The sequence below is a fragment of the Tetrahymena thermophila genome, assembly GCF_000189635.1.
Source record: "Tetrahymena thermophila SB210 genomic scaffold scf_8254663, whole genome shotgun sequence".
Classification (NCBI taxonomy): Eukaryota; Ciliophora; class Oligohymenophorea; order Hymenostomatida; family Tetrahymenidae; genus Tetrahymena; species Tetrahymena thermophila.
This window is the reverse complement of record NW_002476430.1, coordinates 147,912-169,541: the sequence shown is the minus strand read 5'-3', so window position 1 is coordinate 169,541 and position 21,630 is coordinate 147,912. Positions and strand designations below refer to the sequence as shown.

Sequence of the window (21,630 nt, the reverse complement as noted above, 5' to 3'; positions counted from 1 at the left end):
AAATTTATTTAGGTTCAATCGAATCTAATAATTCTTTACACTAACTTTTTTATCTTAAAAAGTTTTTTGATTAAATTTTATTATCCTAATTCTGATATTCCATTTGATCTTTTAAAATTAAAAAAATATATGAATGAATTAATCTTTAAAAAGTAAGTCCAATATTTATCGATAAAAGTTAACAAAAATGTAAATTTAAAATTGAGAAAATTAGTTGATTAATAAAAAATTAAGTTATTGAACAACAATAGGTCTTAATTGATTTATAAATAAAACAGTTAGTTTTAAAAATATTTAGCAAAATTTCTAAATAATTAGTTAATTTATTATAAATTATTTGATTTTAAAAATTAAATAAAAATGTTATTAAAAAGCTAATTAAATATTTTACCTAAGATAAAGAGTCAAATCTGTGAGATTACAGCATTTAGCTAAACCAGATCCCAAGTTCAATGCACCCTGATCGCCTATTTAATTGGCTCTTTTAATGATTTGAAGGAATATTATGTAAAAATTTGATAAACATAAGAATGGAAAAATATATTAAAAGAATGATTAGTTTTAAAAATGAAGAATTAATTAAATGTTTAATATCAAATAGCCAATTAAGATTATTATGTAAAAATAAAAATAGAAAAGGAAAAAATATTTTGCATATTTTCTTATAAATCTTAAGATTATTTTTTATTGATTTTTTATTTAAATTCTTTTAAAAATTAAACAAAGAAATTACAAAAATGTTATTAAAATCAAATAATGATATTATTTACTAGAGATTAGCTATCAAAGTTTAGAGTTTGGAACATTGAGCTAAGCATGAACCAAAGCTTGATGCACCTTCTTTACCTATATTATTTACACTATTAAGTTTTAGAAAGAGTTAAAATATTGAGAGATAAAAAGAAAGAAATGATAAAATTAATGACTAAATTAAAGGGAAATTTAAAGTTTAATAAAAAATGAATTACTTGAACACCTTTAAATAGTTAACAATAATTAATTTAATGAAATAAAACATGCAATAATTAATTATAATAAAATTTTGTATATCTTTTTAATAATAAATTTATTTTTTATCGTTTCTTTTGTTTTTAAATAGTTTAGAAATTATTAATAATTCAAATAAATAAACTAATATTACTAAAGGTTAAGTACCAAATTTGAAAGATTAGTACACTAAGCTAAACCAGAAAACAAGTTTACAGCACCTTATGGACTGATTTTATTCATACTTTTAACATTTAGAAAGAAAAATTTGTCAATAGTTTTTATAAAATGAAGAAAAGTTGTTGATATCTAATTTAAATTTTAAAAATAAACAAAAAATTAAGCGATTGTTAATCACTGATAATCTATCAAATATAGTCAACTAATATATTTTTAGTATTTTCTAATGAAAAATTATTTACTATTGTTTGATTATTTGCAAAATTAATAAAATAAATTAGTAAATATTAAAAAAAGTAAATAAACTGTTTTTACAAAAGATCAAGAGTCAAATATGTTAGATTAATGCATTGAGCTAAACTAGAACCCAAGCTTGATGCACCTTGAACATCAGCTGAATTCCATCTTTTTTAATTTTAGAAAAAAATGTTATCTAAATATGAAAATATTTTATAAAGATAAAAAACAGTCGAAAAAAGTCAATGTTTGTTTGTATCGAAATAAAAATTTAAATTTCAAAAAATAAACAAATAAATGAATAAACTAGCCAAATATTAAAATATGGATCTAAACAATCAATCAAGGACAGACACATCATAAAGTTGAAGTAAATAAAAAATATTAATTTCGAATATTTTTATACTTACTTACTAATTGAAATTTAATTATTTGATAGTTTCTCAAAGCTAAAAAAATAACACATAATGTTAATAAAGATAAATAAACTAATTTTACCTTAGATTAACAGTCAAATCCTAGAGATTAGTTAATTAAGCTAAACCAGAACCCAAGTTTGACATACCCTATTTATCAATTTGATTTCCCCTTTTAATATTTTGAAAGAATAAGTGTGCAAAAATGAAATAATTTAGGATTTACTATATATATCCTCATTAAATTAAAAACTTCCCTCCTCGATTTTTTAAATTAGTATTTTTTTTTAAGGCATAACATTTTAACTTTAAAAATTAACGGTAGAGGTTGGTTAATCAGAATTAATGAAGATTTACAGAATATAACATTTTTAAAACTTTTATTATTAATCAATTAAAATTATTTGTGTGTTTTTAAATAAACAATAGTAAATAAATATTTTTTACGACAGATCAAGAGTAAAATCTATTAAATTATTGCATTTAGCTAAAGCAGAACCAAAGTTTTATGGACATTTTTATTTAATTTAATTGTTCCTTTTAAATATAGAAAGAACAAGAAGTTTATTAATGGAAAAATTTTGGTACAAAAATAATCAAAGTTAAATATAAAAATATTATCACACAATCAATATAAAGGAAAATTAAATCTGAAAAAAAATAGAATTAAGTATCTAAGCAAAAATAAAATAAAACAAATGAAAGTAGAAAGGAATAAAGCAATAATTTAAGTTTTTAGCATTCAAATTTGCAAATTATTTCATATAATGATTGATACTTATTTTCTTTTCAAAAATTAAAAAATAAATGATACAAAATATTAATAAAAGCAAGTTAGTTAAGTATTTTATATTTACTAGAGGTAAAATCTCAAAATAGAGAGGTTAGTGCAGTTAGATAGACCAGAACTTAAACCTGACATACCTTCATCGCCAATCTAATTATCACTTTTATAGTTTAGAAAAAGTATAAGAGATTAAAAGAAAAAAATTGAGAGAAAAAGTAAAGAAGTAGAAAAAAAAGAGTTGAGATCCAACAAAGACCAAATTCAAAAATAAATAAATAACTAATCAACTCTGAGAAAATAAGTTATAATGGATAAAAAATTTACAAAAAATGAAAATTTTAATATAGTTGATATTTTTTAAATTTAATTTTTGACTATTAAAATTAAAATATATCAAAAAATCTAATTAAAGCAAAACAACTATTTTTACGGAAGGATAAGCCCTAAAACTGAGAGATTACTACAATGAGCTAAACCAGAACCCAAACTTATTGTTCCTTCATCACCTATTTAATTATCCCTTTTCATATTAAGAATTATTATATAAGTTTAGGAAAAAAAAATAGGAGCAATAAATTTATAATAATAGAGAGAAAATTTTAAGTATTATGAGTGTTCAAAGAAAACAAGCAACAAAAAAAACATATTAAATAATTTTATTGTTATATTAAAATATCATTTCGAAATGTTTTACAGCTTATCAATAAATTTATTTATTACATTATGTTAAGAGCTCAATAATTAATAAAAGTAAATAAATAAATAAATAAATAAAATATACGTAAGATTTATAAGAAAACGTGAGAGATTATTGCAATAAGTTAAACTAGCACTTAGACTTTATACTCCTTTTACTCCAATACGATTGCTCCTTTAAATATTTGAAATAATATATGAATTAATATGTTTTGATATAAACATATATAAAGAATATAAACAATAAATAGATAAAAATTTTTCAAGATTAAAAACAATATTAAAAAATTACTCTAGATTAATAGTTAAATTCAAAAGATTTTAACACTGAGCCAAAGCAGAACCCAATAGTAAAGCCCCATTTAGATCGATTTTATTTTGGCTTTAATATTTTGAAAGAAAAAGAGAGATTTATATTAATATGTTTGTAAGAAATATAAAAATATCTAAATTATTGACAAGAAAAGTTGATAAAAAAGAAAAATTTTTAAAGGAGATTAATTAATTAAAAAGAAATAAAAAATGGATAATAGAAACAAGCAAAAAAATATTATTAGTATAAAAGTATGTAAAAAATTTATTAATTTTACAAATTATAAAATAATTATTTAACATTTTTTAATAAATTTATTATGATGTGTTATTTATTACTTAAAACCGATGCCTATCTCTGTATGCTGTAGTAAATCAGAGCTTAAAAACTTTTTATTAAAGAAAATGGATTTATATAGTTTCATATTTAAAAATATTTAATTACATCATTGAGATTTTAAAAATATTTTCTTTAATTAAGCATAAATATTTATTTATCTTTTTAGTAATTTAAAGCAATTTATTTGATAATAATTATGTTTGAAGAATACAAATAAATATCTTTTGTTTAATTTTAATTAAATATAAAGAGATTAATTTCAAAAATAAACCATGCTTAATTAAATCTGATTAAATCTTAATCATTTTTTGAATATAGAAAATCTTTTGAAAGTGTCAAATCTAAATAATTAAAATAAAATAAAATCAATAAATTATAAAGATATTTTAAAGAGTGCACATTAATTCCTATAAAAATTAGTTAATTTAGTAATATATTTTTTTAATAAGATGAAAAAATTTTTTATTATTTAAAAAATATTTTTTATTTTGGGGAGGGACAGACAGGTGGAGTTTTTTTGTGGTCTGCACTCTCAGTGTTGTTGTCAAAAAATAGTTTTTGTATTGATAAATACCATTAAAAATAAAATTTATCTCCAGTCACTAGATTATTATTTTGCTATTAGCTATCAATACTTTAAGTAAAAATATTAAGTTTTAATTTTATTTTTAAAAATCTTTTTCTCAAATATTCAACTTTTTTTAAAATTTTACATTTATTCCAAGCATTTATCATTTTTTGGATTAATTTCAAGGCATCTTTAATAAAGTTAAAAAGCTTCATCTAACTAATTTGAATTTTCATACAAATAACCAATAGAAATTTCGTTCATGAAAGGCTAAGGTTTTCTTTCATTATTAGTAGCAACAATTAATTTCTCTAGATTTATCGGCTTCTCTTCCTAAGACTTCTGTAAGTTAGTTGGGAATAGTTGTTTTGCCTCTTTTAGCTTAGATGAATTCATAAGTTAGTTATAACTCTCAAAATTGAGAAATAAATAAATAAATTATATCTAAATATTTTATAAAATATCATTTTTATTTAATCTTTAATTATGTTTTAAATAATATTTATATCCATTATTAATTCATCTAATTAGAAGCTTCACATTTATATCATTTCATAAGAATTAGTATAAAACTAGCAATTAATATGAGCTTTGATTGATTTTGGTAAAATCTAATGGTTGATATTAGAGAATGAATAACTTATTTAAGTAAATTTTATCCTTAAATTTTGTTTTGTTTGATAAGCTATTTATCAACTTACCAAATCTTATATTTATAAATATAAAAAAAATAATAAATCAATCTATCTTTCTTTCTTTCTATTTTTTAAGTTAATTTAAATTATAACAGTATATTAAAATATATAACATATTAAAGTATTCAAATATTTTTATAATTATATTTATTCTTATTTTTTTATCATTTATCATATATTTATATAGCAACTAATCTTTTTGATTTAAGGCATTTTACTTTCTATTATGATCTATTTTTCTTACTTTTAATATAAATTTGTATAAATTATTAAAAAAATAAGTAAAAAAATGATATATTAAATCAATAAACATTTAGCAAAATAAGAAAAAAAAGAAAAATAAATCAAATGAAAAGCTCATAAATAAATAAATTAAAAGAGTTAGTTAGTTATATTGTTGATTTTTATATTCAATAATATCACAATTTAAAACAAATCAACTTTTTTACTCAAGATAAAGTGTCAAATTTGAGAGATTAGTGCACTTTCCTAAACCAGAACCTAAGCCTAATGAACCAATTTCATCAATTAAATTCAACCTTTTTAAATATTGAAGAAAAAAAAAGCGTTTATTTTTTAGTTAAAAGCAAAAGATGAAGAAAGAATATGAAAATTTGAAAATGAAAAAAGTAAAACTAACAAATAAAAAAAACAAATAAATAAATAAAATCAAATGAAAAACTCATAAATAAATAAATTAAAAGAGTTAGTTAGTTAGTTATATTACTGATTTTTATATTCAATAATATCACAATTTAAAACAAATAAACTTTTTTACTCAAGATAAAGTGTCAAATTTGAGAGATTAGTGCACTTTCCTAAACCAGAACCTAAGCCCTATGCACCATCATCACCAATTTAATTCAAACTTTTTAAATATCGAAGAAAAAATATATATTTGATTTGTAAGTTAGAAGGTAAAAATGAATAAATAATATGAAATAATTAGAAATAAATTAATGATTTTACATTTTATTTTTATCAAATTTTCAGGCTCTTTAAAAAGTGAGGAAACTGGGTGTATGCAAAATAATCAAAAAAACAAAAAAAAAATAAATAAATCTTAAATTTATCTTTAGTCTTTTCATTATTAATTATGAGAACGAAAATGATTGTACACCTAAAAAATACATAATTAAATATATATATAAACATTAAAAATAAAATTAATTTTAAGTCGTATTCTGAGTGCATTTATATGTGCGAGTATTTCTATTCTATTCTATCACCAATTTTATTATAACTTTTTAAATATTGAAGAAAAAATATGGAGTTAATTTGTTAGTTAGAAGGTAAAAATGAAGAAATAATATGAAATAATAAGAAATAAATTAATAATAAAAGCTAAAATTGAAATGAAAAAATGAGTAAAATTAACAAATAAATATGCAAATAAATAAATAAATAAAATCCTCATTATAAATAAATTAAAAGAGTTAGTTAGTTAGTTAGTTATATTGTTTTAAATTCATTTTTATATTCTAAAATATGACAATCCAAAACAAATAAACTGTTTTTACTAAAGGTTAAGTGTCAAATTTGAGAGATTAGTGCACTTTCCTAAACCAGAACCTAAGCCCTATGCACCATCATCACCAATTTAATTCAAACTTTTTAAATATCGAAGAAAAAATATATAGTTGATTTGTAAGTTAGAAGGAAAAATTGAAGAAAAATATGAAATAAATTAATAATAAAAGCAAAATTTGAAAACAAAAAAATGTGTAAAACTAGCAAACTAACTAATAAATAAATAAAACACATGAAAAAGAAAATAAGTGAAATGAAAAGCTCATAAATAAATTAATTAAATTAGTTAGTTAGTTAATTATATTGTTTTAAATACATTTTTATATTCAAAAAATTCATAATCCAAAACAAAAAATAAACTTTTTTACTCAAAATTAAGTGTCAAATTTGAGAGATTAGTGCACTTTCCTAAACCAGAACCTAAGTCTGATGCACCTACTTTACCAATAAAATTCAACCTTTTTAAATATTGAAGAAAAAATAAAGAGTTGATTTGTAAGTTAGAAGGAAAAATTGAAGAAAAATATGAAATAATATGAAATGAATTAATAATAAAAGCACAATTTGAAAATAAAAAAATGAGTAAAATTAGCAAACAAGCTAATAAATAAATAAAACACATGAAAAAGAAAAATAGGTCAAATGAAAAGCTCGTAAATAAATAAATTAAAATAATTAGTTAATTATATTGTTTTAAATTCATTTTTATATTCAAAAAATTCACAATCCAAAACAAAAAATAAACTTTTTTACTCAAGATTAAGTGTCAAATTTTAGAGATTAGTGCACTTTGCTAAATCAGAACCTAAGCCTGATGCACCTTCATCACCAATATATATATAAACATTAAAAATAAAATTAATTTTAAGTCGTATTCTGAGTGCATTTATATGTGCGAGTATTTCTATTCTATTCTATCACCAATATAATTCTTTCTTTTTAAATATTGAAGAAAAAATATGGAGTTAATTTGTTACTTAGAAGGAAAAAAAGTAGAAAAAATATGAAATAATAAGAAATAAATTAATAATAAAAGTAAAATTGGATTAAAAAAACGCCAGAATAAAAAAAAACAAAAATAAATAAAATGAAAAGCTCATAAATAAATTAAAAGAGTTAGTTAGTTTTATTGTTTTATATTCAAAAATATCAAAATCCAAAACAAATAAACTGTTTTTACTTTAAATTAAGTATTAAATATGTAAGATTAGTGCACTTTCCTAAACCAAAACATAAACCTGATGCACCTTCATCACCAATTTCACTCGATCTTTTTAAATATTGAAGAAAAAATATGTATTTAATTTATTCGTTAGAAGGAAAAGATGAAGAAAAAGGCAAAATTTGAAAAATGAACAAATGAGTAAAATTAACTGAAAAATAAATAAATAATAACATATATAATAAAAGGGGAGGTTTGGTGCAAAAAGTAAAGTTTATCCAATTAATTCTATATAAATTTTTTAAAGAGGGGTCAGATTTTTATTTTGAGGTACATTATGTCAATTTGTGCCAAACCCCCACTTTAATTATATTTGATAACTAAAAAATACAAGCAGTATAAGAAAAATAAATTAAATGAAAAGCCCATAAATAAATTAAAAGAGTTAGTTAGTTAGTAATATTGTTTTAAATTCATTTTTATATTCAAAAATATAACGATCCATAATAAGTAAACTGTTTTTACTCAAAATTAAGTTCCAAATTTGAGAGTTTAGTGCACTTTCCTAAAGCAGAACCTAAGACTGGTTCACCTTCATTATCAACTTACACTGAATATACTGATTAAGCTAAATATAAGTATACAGAAAGTACAACTAAATAAGCTAAATAAACTTGTAATGAAGCCTTAACTTTTCAAAAATACAAAATAATTAAAAAAGTTATGAAAATGAATAATTATGAAAATACCTGACTGATATATTATAGATAAGATAAGTAATAAAACAAAGAGCAACTTATCCAATAAGTAAAAAGTGCTAGTATTTCTATTTTATTATTCTTCTAATTTAATTCGACCTTATTAAATATTGAGAAGGAAAAAAAAATAGTTAATTAGTAAGTTAAAAAGAAAAAATGAAGAAAAAATATAAAATAATAAGAAATGAATTAACAATAAAAGCAAAATTTGAAAATTAAAAATGAGTAAAATTAACAAACCAACAAATAAATAAAAAAAAAAACACAAGCAGAATAAAAAAAGAAAAATAAATCAAATGAAAAGCCCATAAATAAATAAATTAAAAGAGTTAGCTAGTTATTTTGTTTTAAATTAATTTTTATATTCAAAAATATCATAATCCAAAACAAATAAACTGTTTTTACTTAAGATTAAGTGTCAAATTTTAGAGATTAGTGCACTTTCTTAAACCAGAACATAAGCCTGATACACCAAATTCATCAATCTAATTCAACCTTTTTAAATATTGAAGAAAATATAAAGTTTATTTATTAGTTAAAAGAAAAAAATGAAAATAATAAGAAATTAATTAATAATAAAAGCAATGTTTGTAAAAAAAATGAGTTAAATTAAGAAACAAATTAATAAATAAAAAAAACACAAGTAGAATAAAAAAAAGAAAAATAAATAATATAAAAAGCTCATAAATAATAAAGTAAAAGAGTTATTTAGTTATACTGTTTTAAATTCATTTTAAAATGCAAAAATATCACAATCTAAATCAAATAAACTTTTTTACTCAAGATTAAGTTCCAAATTTTAGAGATTAGTGCACTTTCCTAAACCAGAACCTAAGCTTGATACACCTTTATCACCAATTTAATTCTCTCTTTTTAAATATTGAAGAAAAAATGTATTGTTAATTTGTTAGTTATAAGGAAAAAAAAAAAAATATGTAAATAATAAGATAAGAATTAATAATAAAAGCAAAATTTGAAAATGAAAAAATGAGTAAAATTAAAAAAACAAACAAAGAAATAAAGGAGGAGGGAGTCACTGCAGAGTATATTCATTTTTGAATGTAAAATTTAGATATACTTAAATAATTTACTTAAAAATTTAATAGAAGGGACTCCACCCCCCCCCCCCCCCCCAAAATTATTTTGTTTTAAATTCATTTTTATATTCAAAAATATCACAATCCAAAATAAATAAACTTTTTTACGAAAGATTAAGTGTCAAATTTTAGAGATTAGTGCATTTTCTTAAACCAGAAGCTAAGCTTGATGCGCCTTCAGCACCAATTTAATTCGACCTTTTTAAATATTGAAGAAAACAAAAATTGTTAATTTGTTAGTTTTAAGGAAAAAATGTAAATTATAAAAAAAATAAAAATTTAATAATCATAATAAAATAAAATTAAAATAATTAAAAAATATTTTTATAAATAAAACTGAATGAAAATTGATAATAATTTAATTTTAAAAAATAATCTTGTAAATCATATCAAAATTAAAAAAAATGAATTTAACAATAATAATAATAATAAATCAACTGTACTTTTCTTTCATATTAATATGGAGAACCTTCTTCGATTTAAATGAAGAGCTTAAAAACTTTTGTTATTAATAAAAATAATTTGTAACAATATTAATAAAAAATAAATATTTACTTCTTTTAAATTCTCAAAATAGTTATTCTATTATATCATTTATTTTTTTTTTCTTTTCTAAAATATAGAATATGAATTGATGGAATTTAATTAATTATAAGTATATTAATTAATTAATTAATTAGCTTTTATATCAAATTAATTTAGACAAAAAAACAAATAAATTATAATAATTATCAAATACAAATCCATAAATTTGATTTTTAAATGGAGAAATCTCAAAAAAGTTTAAAGTTAAACAAGCATTAATTATTAAATCTTAATATTTCTATTAACAAATTTTACTTATAAAAATAGTAATAATCATATATTAATATTCATATGTTGATATAATTATATTAATTAATTTACTTTAATTTTCATTAAATAATTTTAATATATTGTTTTATTTGAGGTGAATTTAATAATATTAAAATAGACTTAAATATTTATTATTTATCTAATTATTCTTCAAATCCCATTAGGTTTTTTTGATTTATATATATAGGTTAAGTGCATAAATTAATAAATTAGTGTGCGATTTTAATTTATTTAGATATTTTTCAAATAAATTATTCATTTATAAATATATATATATCAAGATATAGCTATTCGCAGATAATTATTCTTGAGTAGGATATATATTTTTATTACTTTAAGTAAATTTTATCCTTAAATTTTGTTTTGTTTGATAAGTTATTTATCAACTTACCAAATCTTATATTTATAAATATAAAAAAAATATAAAATAAATCTATCTTTCTTTCTTTCATTCTATTTTTTAAGTTAATTTAAATTATAACAGTATATTAAAATATATAACATTTTAAAGTATTCAAATATTTTTATATTTATATTTATTCTTATTTTTTTATCATTCAGAATATATTTATATAGCAACTAATCTTTTTGATTTAAGGCATTTTACTTTCACTTGCGATCTATTTCTCACACTTTTAATTTATATTTGTGTAAATTATTAAAAAAATAAGTAAAAAAATGATATTTTAAATCAATATACACTTAGCAAAATAAGAAATAAAAGAAAAATAAATCAAATGAAAAGCTCATAAATAAATTAAAAGAGTTAGTTAGTTAGTTATATTGTTGATTTTTATATTCAATAATATCACAATTTAAAACAAATCAACTTTTTTACTCAAGATAAAGTGTCAAATTTGAGAGATTGGTGCAATTTCTTAAACAAGAACTTAAGCCTAATGAACCAATTTCACCAATAAAATTCTATCTTTTTAAATATTGAAGAAAAAAAAAGAGTTTATTTGTTAGTTAAAAGGAAAAGGTGAAGAAAGAATATGAAAATTTGAAAATGAAAAAAGTAAAACAAACAAACAAATAAATAAATAAAATTAAATGAAAAGCTCATAAATAAATTAAAATAGTTAGTTAATTATATTGTTTTAAATTCATTTTTTTTCTCTCTCTAAAATATGACAATCCAAAACAAATTAACTGTTTTTACCTAACATGAAGTGTCAAATTTGAGAGATTAGTGCACTTTACTAAACCAAAACCTAAGCCTGATGCACCTTTATCACGAATTAAATTCTACCTTTTTAAATATTGAAGAAAAAATATGGAGTTAATTTGTTACTCAGAAGGAAAAAAAGTAGAAAAAATATGAAATAATAAGAAATAAATTTATAATAAAAGCAAAAATAGAAGTGAAAAAATGAGTAAAATTAACAAACAAATTAGTAAAATCGTCATAAATAAATAAATTAAATTTGTTAGTTAATAATATTGATTTAAATTCATTTTTATATTCAAAAAATTCACAATCCAAAACAAAAAATAAACTTTTTTACACAAGATTAAGTGTCAAATTTGAGAGATTAGTGCACTTTCCTAAACCAGAACTTAAGCCTGATGCACCTTCCTCACCAATTTTATTATACCTTTTTAAATATTGAAGAAAAAATATGGAGTTAATTTGTTAGTTAGAAGGTAAAAATGAAGAAATAATATGAAATAATAAGAAATAAATTAATAATAAAAGCAAAAATTGAAATGAAAAAATGAGTAAAATAAACAAATAAATTAATAAATAAATAAAATTAGTTAGTTAATTATATTGTTTTAAATTCATTTTTATATTCAAAAAATTCACAATCCAAAGTAAATAAATTGTTTTTACTTAATTTCAAGTGTCAAATTTGAGAGATTAGTGCTCTTTCCTAAACCAGAACCTAAGCTTGATGCACCTTCATCACCAATTTTGTTATTACTTTTTAATATTGAAGAAAAAATATATTGTTGATTTGTAAGTTAGAAGGAAAAATTGAAGAAAAATATGAAATAATAGAAAAAAAAATGAATAAAATTTGCAAGCAAACAAACAAATAAATAAAAAAATCAAAAACTCTAAAATAAGTTAAAAGAGTTATTTTGTTAGTTACTTTGTTTTAAATTCATTTTTATATTCGAAAAATTCACAATCCAAAACAAAAAATAAACTTTTTTACTCAAGATTAAGTGTCAAATTTGAGAGATTAGTGCACTTTCCTAAACCAGAACCTAAGCTTGATGCACCTTCATCACCAATTTCGTTATTACTTTTTAATATTGAAGAAAAAATATATTGTTGATTTGTAAGTTAGAAGGAAAAATTGAAGAAAAATATGAAATAATAGAAAAAAAAATGAATAAAATTTGCAAGCAAACAAACAAACAAATAAATAAAAAAATCAAAAACTCTAAAATAAGTTAAAAGAGTTATTTTGTTAGTTACATTGTTTTAAATTCATTTTTATATTCGAAAAATTCACAATCCAAAGTAAATAAATTGTTTTTACTTAATTTCAAGTGTCAAATTTGAGAGATTAGTGCTCTTTCCTAAACCAGAACCTAAGCTTGATGCACCTTCATCACCAATTTCGTTATTACTTTTTAATATTGAAGAAAAAATATATTGTTGATTTGTAAGTTAGAAGGAAAAATTGAAGAAAAATATGAAATAATAGAAAAAAAAATGAATAAAATTTGCAAGCAAACAAACAAACAAATAAATAAAAAAATCAAAAACTCTAAAATAAGTTAAAAGAGTTATTTTGTTAGTTACATTGTTTTAAATTCATTTCTATATTCGAAAAATTCACAATCCAAAACAAAAAATAAACTTTTTTACTCAAGATTAAGTGTCAAATTTGAGAGATTAGTGCACTTTCCTAAACCAGAACCTAAGCCCAATGCACCTACTTTACCAATGTAATTGTTTCTTTTTAAATATTGAAGAAAAAATATGGAGTTAATTTGTTACTTAAAAGGAAAAAAAGTAGAAAAAATATGAAATAATAAGAAAAAAAGAAAAATAAATCAAATGAAAAAGTCATTAATAAATAAAAATAGTTAATTAGTTATATTGTTTTAAATTCAATTTTTTATTCAAAATTTTATTTTACTAAAGATTAAGTGTCAAATTTTAGAGATTAGTACACTTTCCTAAACCAGAACCTAAGCCTGATGCACCTACTTTACCAATTTTATTATACCTTTTTAAATATTGAAGAAAAAATATGGAGTTAATTTGTTAGTTAGAAGGTAAAAATGAAGAAATAATATGAAATATTAAGAAATGAATTAATAATAAAAGTAAAATTTGAAAATAAAAATATGAGTAAAATTAGCAAACAAACTAATAATTAAATAAATAAAACACATGAAAAAGAAAAATAAGTCAAATGAAAAGCTTGTAAGTCAATAAATAAATTAATATAGTTAGTTAATTATATTGTTTTAAATTCATTTTTATATTCAAAAAATTCACAATCCAAAACAAAAAATAAACTTTTTTACACAAGATTAAGTGTCAAATTTGAGAGATTAGTGCACTTTCCTAAACCAGAACCTAATCCTGATGCACCTTCACCAATAGAATTCTTCCTTTTTAAATATTGAAGAAAAAATATGGAGTTAATTTGTTACTTAGAAGCAAAAAAAGTAGAAAAAATATGAAATAATAAGAAATGAATTAATAATTAAAAGCAAAATTTGAAAATAAAAATATGAGTAAAATTAGCAAACAAACTAATAAATAAATAAATAAAACACATGAAAAAGAAAAATAAGTCAAATGAAAAGCTTGTAAGTAAATAAATAAATAAATTAATATAGTTAGTTAATTATATTGTTTTAAATTCATTTTTATATTCAAAAAATTCACAATCCAAAACAAAAAATAAACTTTTTTACTCAAGATTAAGTGTCAAATTTTAGAGATTAGTGCACTTTGTTAAACCAGAACCTAAGCATGATGCGCATTCATCACCAATAAAATTCCCCCTTTTTAAATATTGAAGAAAAAATATGGAGTTAATTTGTTACTTAGAAGGAAAAAAAGTAGAAAAAATATGAAATAATAAGAAAAAAAGAAAAATAAATCAAATGAAAAACTCATTAATAAATAAAAGTAGTTAATTAGTTATATTGTTTTAAATTCATTTTTTTATTCAAAATTTTTTTTTACTAAAGATTAAGTGTCAAATTTTAGAGATTAGCGCACTTTCCTAAACCAGAACCTAATCCTGATGCACCTTCACCAATAAAATTCTTCCTTTTTAAATATTGAAGAAAAAATATGGAGTTAATTTGTTAGTTAGAAGGTAAAAATGAAGAAATAATATGAAATAATAAGAAATAAATTAATAACAAAAGCAAAATTTGAAAATAAAAGTATGAGTAAAATTAGCAAAAAAACTAATAAATAAATAAAACACATCAAAAAGAAAAATAAGTCAAATGAAAAACTAGTAAGTCAATAAATAAATTAATATAGTTAGTTAATTAATTATATTGTTTTAAATTCATTTTTATATTCAAAAAATTCACAATCCAAAACAAAAAATAAACTTTTTTACTCAAGATTAAGTGTCAAATTTTAGAGATTAGTGCACTTTGCTAAACCAGAACCTAAGCTTGATGCGCATTCATCACCAATAGAATTATTCCTTTTTAAATATTGAAGAAAAAATATGGAGTTAATTTGTTACTTAGAAGCAAAAAAAGTAGAAAAAATATGAAATAATAAGAAATAAATTAATAATAATAGTAAATTTGGATTAAAAAATCGCCAGAATAAAAAAAAACAAAAATAAATAAAATGAAAAGCTCATAAATAAATAAATTAAAAGAGTTAGTTAGTTTTTTTGTTTTATATTCAAAAATATCAAAATCCAAAACAAATAAACTGTTTTTACTTTAAATTAAGTATCAAATATGTAAGATTAGTGCACTTTCCTAAACCAAAACATAAACCTGATACACCTTCATCACCAATTTTACTCGATCTTTTTAAATATTGAAGAAAAAATATGTATTTAATTTATTCGTTAGAAGGAAAAGATGAAGAAAAAAGCAAAATTTGAAAATGAACAAATGAGTAAAATTAACTGAAAAATAAATAAATAATAACATATAACATATATAATAAAAAGGGAGGTTTGGTGCAAAAAGTATAGTTTGTCCAATTAATTCTTTATAAATTTTATTGGGACCGGAGAAATAAAATATTTTTTTTTTTACTTTTTTCTGCGACAGACTCCATTTTTTATAATATTTTGTAAAGCACCTCTACAAACTACAACTATATAAACCAAACAAACTAATAATGTAACCTTAACTTTTAAAAAATATAAAATAACCAAAAAAGTTATGAAAATGAATAATTATGAAAATACCAGATAAGCAGATAAGAAAAGAAATTAATATTAGAGCAAAGATATATCCTAAGTACATTAAAAAGTTAGATTATTTCTATTTTATTATTCTACTAATTTTACTAATTTTATTCGACCTTATTAAATATTGAGAATAAAAAAAAATAGTTAATTTGTAAGTTAAAAAGAAAAAATGAAGAAAAAATATAAAAAGAAATGAATTAACAATAAAAGCAAAATTTGAAAATTAAAAATGAGTAAAATTAACAATCAAACAAACAAACAAATAAAAAAAACACAAGCAAATAAAAAAAGAAAAATAAATAAAATGAAAAGCTTATAAATAAATAAATTAAAAGAGTTATTTTGTTTTAAATTAATTTTTATATTCAAAAATATCATAATCCAAAACAAATAAACTGTTTTTACTTATGATTCAGTGTCAAATTTTAGAGATTAGTGCGATTTCTTAAACCATAACATAAGCCTGATACACTATTTAGATCAATATGATTCGACCTTTTTAAATATTGAAGAAAATATTAGTTAATTTATTAGTTAAAAGAAAAAAATGAAAATAATAAGAAATTTATTAATAATAAAAGCAATGTTTGTAAAAAAAATGAGTTAAATTAAGAAACAAATTAATAAATAAAAAAAACACAAGTAGAGTAAAAAAAAGCTCTTAAATAAATAATGTAAAAGAGTTAGTTAGTTAGTTATATTGTTTTAAATTCATTTTAAAATGCAAAAATATCACAATCTAAAACAAATAAACTTTTTTACTTAAGATTAAGTTCCAAATTTTAGAGATTAATGCACTATCCTAAACCAGAACCTAACCTTGATGCGTCTTTATCATCAATTTTATTCGACCTTTTTAAATATTGAAGAAAATATGTATTGTTAATTTATAAGTTAGAAGGAAAAAATAAAGAAAAATATGTAAATAAGTTAAGAATTAGTAATAAAAGCAAATTTTGAAAATGAAAAAATGAGTAAAATTAAAAAAGAAACAAAGAAATAAAGGAGGAGGGAGTCACTGCAGAGTATATTCATTTTTGAATGTAAAATTTAGATAAGGTGAAAATTCTTAAATAATTTACTTAAAAATTTAATAGAAGGGACCCCCGCCCAAAGTAATTTTATTTTAAATTCATTTTTATATTCAAAAATATCACAATCCAAAATAAATAAATTTTTTTACTAAAGATTAAGAGTCAAATTTTAGAGATTAGTGCATTTTCCTAAACCAGAAGCTAATTTTAATGCACCAATTTTATTATCCCTTTTTAAATATTGAAGAAAAAAATAATTGTTAATTGTTTGTACTAAGGAAAAAATAAAGAAAAAATGTAAAATATAAAAAAATAAAAATTTAATAATCATAATAAGATAAAATTAAAATAATTAAAAAATATTTATTTAAATAAAATTGAATGAATATAGATAATAATTTAATTTTAAAAAATAATCTTGTAAATCAAATCTAAATTAAAAAAATGAATTTAACAACAATAAAATAATAAATCAACTGTAATTTTTTTTTCAGATTAATATGGAGAATCTTATTCGATTAATATTAAGGGCTTAGAAACTTTTGTTATTAATAAAAATAATTTATAACAATATTAATAAAAAATAAATATTTACTTTATCTAAATTCGTAAAATAGTAATTCTATTATATCATTTATTTTTTTTTTCTTTTCTAAAAAAGAGAATAAGAATTGATGGAATTTAGTTAATTATAAGTATATTAATTAATTAGCTTTTATATTAAATTAATTTAGACAAAAAAACAAATGAATTATAATAATTATCAAATACAAATCTATAAATTTGATTTTAAATGAAGAAATCCCAAAAAAGTTTAAAGTTAATCTAGCATTAATTATTAAATGTTAATATTTCTATTAACAAATTTTACTTATAAAAATAGTAATAATCATAGATTAATATTCATATGTTGATATAATTCTATTAATTAATTTACTTTAATTTTCATTAAATAATTTTAATATTTTTTTTTATTTGAGGTGAATTTAATAATATTAAAATAGACTTAAATATTTATTATTTATCTGATTATTCTTCAAATCCCATTACGTTTTTTTGATTTATATATTATAAAGAGGTTGAGTACATAAATTGTGTGTGCGATTTTAATTTATTTAGATAAATTTTTCAAATAAATTATACATTTTTAATATTTATTTCCTACTACAGAAATAATTATCAGAGAATAGCAATAAACGAAGAAATACAATATAAATAGATAGATTAAAAGATAAATTAATATTCCCTTTTTTATTTAAAATATAAAATTTTTAAATTCTGAAGTAAAAAACAATTTACTTTGAATATTTTTTATTTAATGAAGTTGTTTTGTTAAATGTTTGGATGAATTTAAATGATATAAGTTTATATAATAATTAAAATCAATTTAAGATCATCGGAAAATATTTTTAAAAATTCATATATGATAAAATAGTTTGAATGCAACACATAAAAATGAACTGCTTCATATTTTCCATTTCAAAATTTTATTTGAAAGAATTATAGTTGATTTAATTATTCTGCAGAATCTTTATTATTAGGATTTATTTGTAAAGATTTTTTATAAGAATCGATTGCAAGAGGAGTTAAATAGCTTTTTTCATAAGCCCATCCCAACTGATAGTAAACGGAGTCATTATTTGGATTTATTTCAATTGCTTTTTAGGAAAATTAAATAGCTTAATCATATTTTTGCTTAATATTAAATATATAAGCCAACTGTTAATAGGCTTAGTCATAATTTGGGTTTAATTCTAACGCTTTTATTAAATATTCAATACTTTCATCATATTTTTATAACTAAATTAAGGCAAATCCTACATAGTAATATAATTCTTCAGATTATTAGTTGTACATAATAGCTTATTAGAGACATTCAATTGATTCGTTATACATTTATTAAAAGTAAAAAGTATAAGCCAATTCATAATATCCAATGTAGTTTTAAGGATTTAATTAGATGGCTACCATACCTAAGTTATAAGCTTCTGTATATAATTTCATTCTATTGTATGCATGTGTTATTTAAACATGTGCATCATAATTCTATGGATTTATTTAAATTAATTAAAGAAAACATTAAGTTGCTAGCTGGTATTCTTACAATTTATTGTACTCAACTCCCAATTAATATAGGGCTTATTCATTTTTTGGGTTTATTTTTATAGAATTTTTATAACATTCAATTACAGCCATGTCTAGGTTTTCTTTTTTAGAGAAACCTAAAACGCTGCTGTTACTATTATGTCCAAGCTAAATTTAATTATTTGTTTATGAAATATTTTAATTGTTGTTCCTTTATATTGGTTATGTCTATATATTTAGATTAGAGAATTAGTCTTCAAGGCTAAGACTTTGTAATTAATCTTAAATCGAATTATTTAGGTTTTAGCTAAGATTCTCAAAAATTTCTATTAGTTCTTTCACTGATGGTCTTTTAAATTGAAACTTATCAAGAATCTTACTTATAACACCATTTATATCATCATCTACAAGTTTTTAGTGCTTATATTGTTCGTTTCCAAAGCTAAGACTTGCAACATCTTTAAAAGAAGCTCCTGCAAGCTGATACAAACATATTCCAAAAGCCCATACATCGCCTTGTTTATTTTACATAACTCTTCCTTGATATTAAATCCCATCAACTGATTCCAAACAGCTTGATATGTTATCTTTGTTAATTATTTCTGGAGGAAAATAGAGCGGAGCACCTTTAATTGATGAAATCTAAAAATTTTAGTCTTTAATAATATTTGCATCTTTAACTAAACCAAAATCACATAATTTAATTTGCTAAAACTAGTCAAGGAGGATATTTTTTAAACTTAAATCTCTCAAAACAAACTCTCTGGAGTGCAAGTATTCCACTGCATATAAAATCTATAAAGCAAATTTTAAAAAGATTTATCTTTAGATTTTTTTGTCTTAATTCTACTTGATCCAATCATAAAGACTCATTTCGCATTTTTCCACCTAAATAAAGTAGTAATTCCCTAATTAAAACTCTTTATGGTATCTTATGATATTTATATGATTGCAATTTGATAATTTTTTAGCTTCTTCTTTAGCTTCTCTAAGCTTTATTGGACACACTTTCCCAAAACCATCATCTAAAGGAATAATTTTCAAAGCATACTCATTAAAGAATTCTCTAATTAAAATAACATTTGCATAAGAGCCTTCCCCTGCTTATAAATTGATTATTTCTATACTCTTCTATTCTTGTAGTAATTTTGCAATTTTCTGTAACCATACCAATTTTTTATCCTAATGATCTTAATGAGACGATTGCATTTCTATAAAAACCTCTAATTTATTTTAAATACAAACAAATTTTTAATATTGTTTAGTTGAAATCAAATTATCTTTAATAAATTAAATAATTCACAAATCTGATGATTTTCAATTTTGGTATTCAAATTATTAATAAATAAAAGCTTTTATTAATTTCTATGTTTAAAGTGAGATAAATTTTATTTTATATCAAATCTAAATTCCATTTAGTGCTTCTCAAAATACTTTATTTTTTGAGCAGCAATCAACAAATTATTTTTTTATAGCAATCAACAATTTTATTTTTTCATAGCAATCAACAATTTTATTTTTTCATAGCAATCAACAATTTTATTTTTTAATAAAAATCAACAATTTTATTTTTTAATAAAAATCAACAATTTTATTTTTTAATAAAAATCAACATTTTATTAAATTGAGTTAATCTTAACTTTTAATTTATAAATTAAATGAAGATTCCTATTTAAATTTTCAAATTCAATATGAAAATAAAATTAAATGAAACAAAAATGTTTGAAACAATTGAAATAAAATTAAATGTTTTTATTTATGTTGTCTTGAAAACTAATTTTAGAAATTAAAAATGCAAACCATTTTAAAAATCTTAATAGAATATTATAAGTTTTAAGTATAATCATTTATTCTATGATTAGAAATTATTAATAAAAGCATATAGAAATTTAATGAATATTAAAAAAAATGAAATTTTATTAAAAATCTATATTAAAAACTGATAAATATATTTGATGTATTTTTCTTAATGAAAATCATTTAATAAATAGCTTTTACTCCTAATTGAGGATAGTGAGTGATAGATTTTCTTAAATAAATATTTTAAGTATAGCACTTCCATAAATAAGCTATAAACTAGATTAATAAAATAAATAAAAATTTATTAAATTTAGAAGTGGAGTGGTAAAATAAAAACACTAAGAATTTTTTCTCTGATGTAAAGATAGATTTTACTATATATAAAATTTTGAGACATAAATTTCTTGAAATTAATATTTTAAATGTAATAAGTTTATCACATTCAGCATGCATTTTATTTATAAGCATAATATAAATTTATATTAAAAGAATCTAATCAAAAGAAATTTTTTGATCAAACAAAAACTTTAAATAAAGAAGTTTATAATAAAAGAATAATGGAAGGCGTAAATTAATATTTAATATTCACTCAGCTTACTTATTTATTTATTTTAAACTTAGTTTTGATAGTTTTTTTTGATACAATAAAAAATTTGACTAAGAAGATTTTCTCCTATTAAAAATCATAGAATAAAAGTAAAAGGACATCTCTT

General features: G+C 19.7%; 2 protein-coding genes across 2 annotated transcripts; both read right to left on the bottom strand. All coding sequences in view use genetic code 6, as the record gives it.

The window, feature by feature from the left end:
* Positions 1-14: 14 nt before the first annotated feature.
* Positions 15-17,666, bottom strand: TTHERM_00856600 (transmembrane protein, putative; the record flags this gene model as incomplete). Its single annotated transcript, XM_001014526.2, has 40 exons — positions 15-108; positions 392-481; positions 771-860; positions 1,142-1,231; positions 1,483-1,572; positions 1,903-1,992; positions 2,268-2,357; positions 2,678-2,767; positions 3,038-3,127; positions 3,389-3,478; positions 3,596-3,685; positions 5,668-5,757; positions 5,997-6,086; positions 6,739-6,828; positions 7,117-7,206; positions 7,929-8,018; positions 9,074-9,163; positions 9,448-9,537; positions 9,874-9,963; positions 11,459-11,548; positions 11,783-11,872; positions 12,129-12,218; positions 12,458-12,547; positions 12,786-12,875; positions 13,116-13,205; positions 13,448-13,537; positions 13,722-13,811; positions 14,116-14,202; positions 14,512-14,601; positions 14,786-14,872; positions 15,177-15,266; positions 15,516-15,605; positions 15,841-15,937; positions 15,996-16,043; positions 16,098-16,111; positions 16,404-16,493; positions 16,761-16,850; positions 17,182-17,262; positions 17,510-17,571; positions 17,628-17,666. The coding sequence occupies 40 exons, from the start codon at positions 17,664-17,666 to the stop codon at positions 15-17; spliced, it is 3,399 nt and encodes a 1,132-aa protein (XP_001014526.2).
* An 845-nt stretch (positions 17,667-18,511) lies between these two features.
* TTHERM_00856580 (tetratricopeptide repeat protein) lies at positions 18,512-20,404 on the bottom strand (the record flags this gene model as incomplete). Its single annotated transcript, XM_001014524.2, has 1 exon — positions 18,512-20,404. Exon 1 carries the CDS (start codon positions 20,324-20,326, stop codon positions 18,512-18,514), a length of 1,815 nt encoding a protein of 604 aa, XP_001014524.1. The 5' UTR covers positions 20,327-20,404.
* Between the last annotated feature and the right edge of the window lie 1,226 nt (positions 20,405-21,630).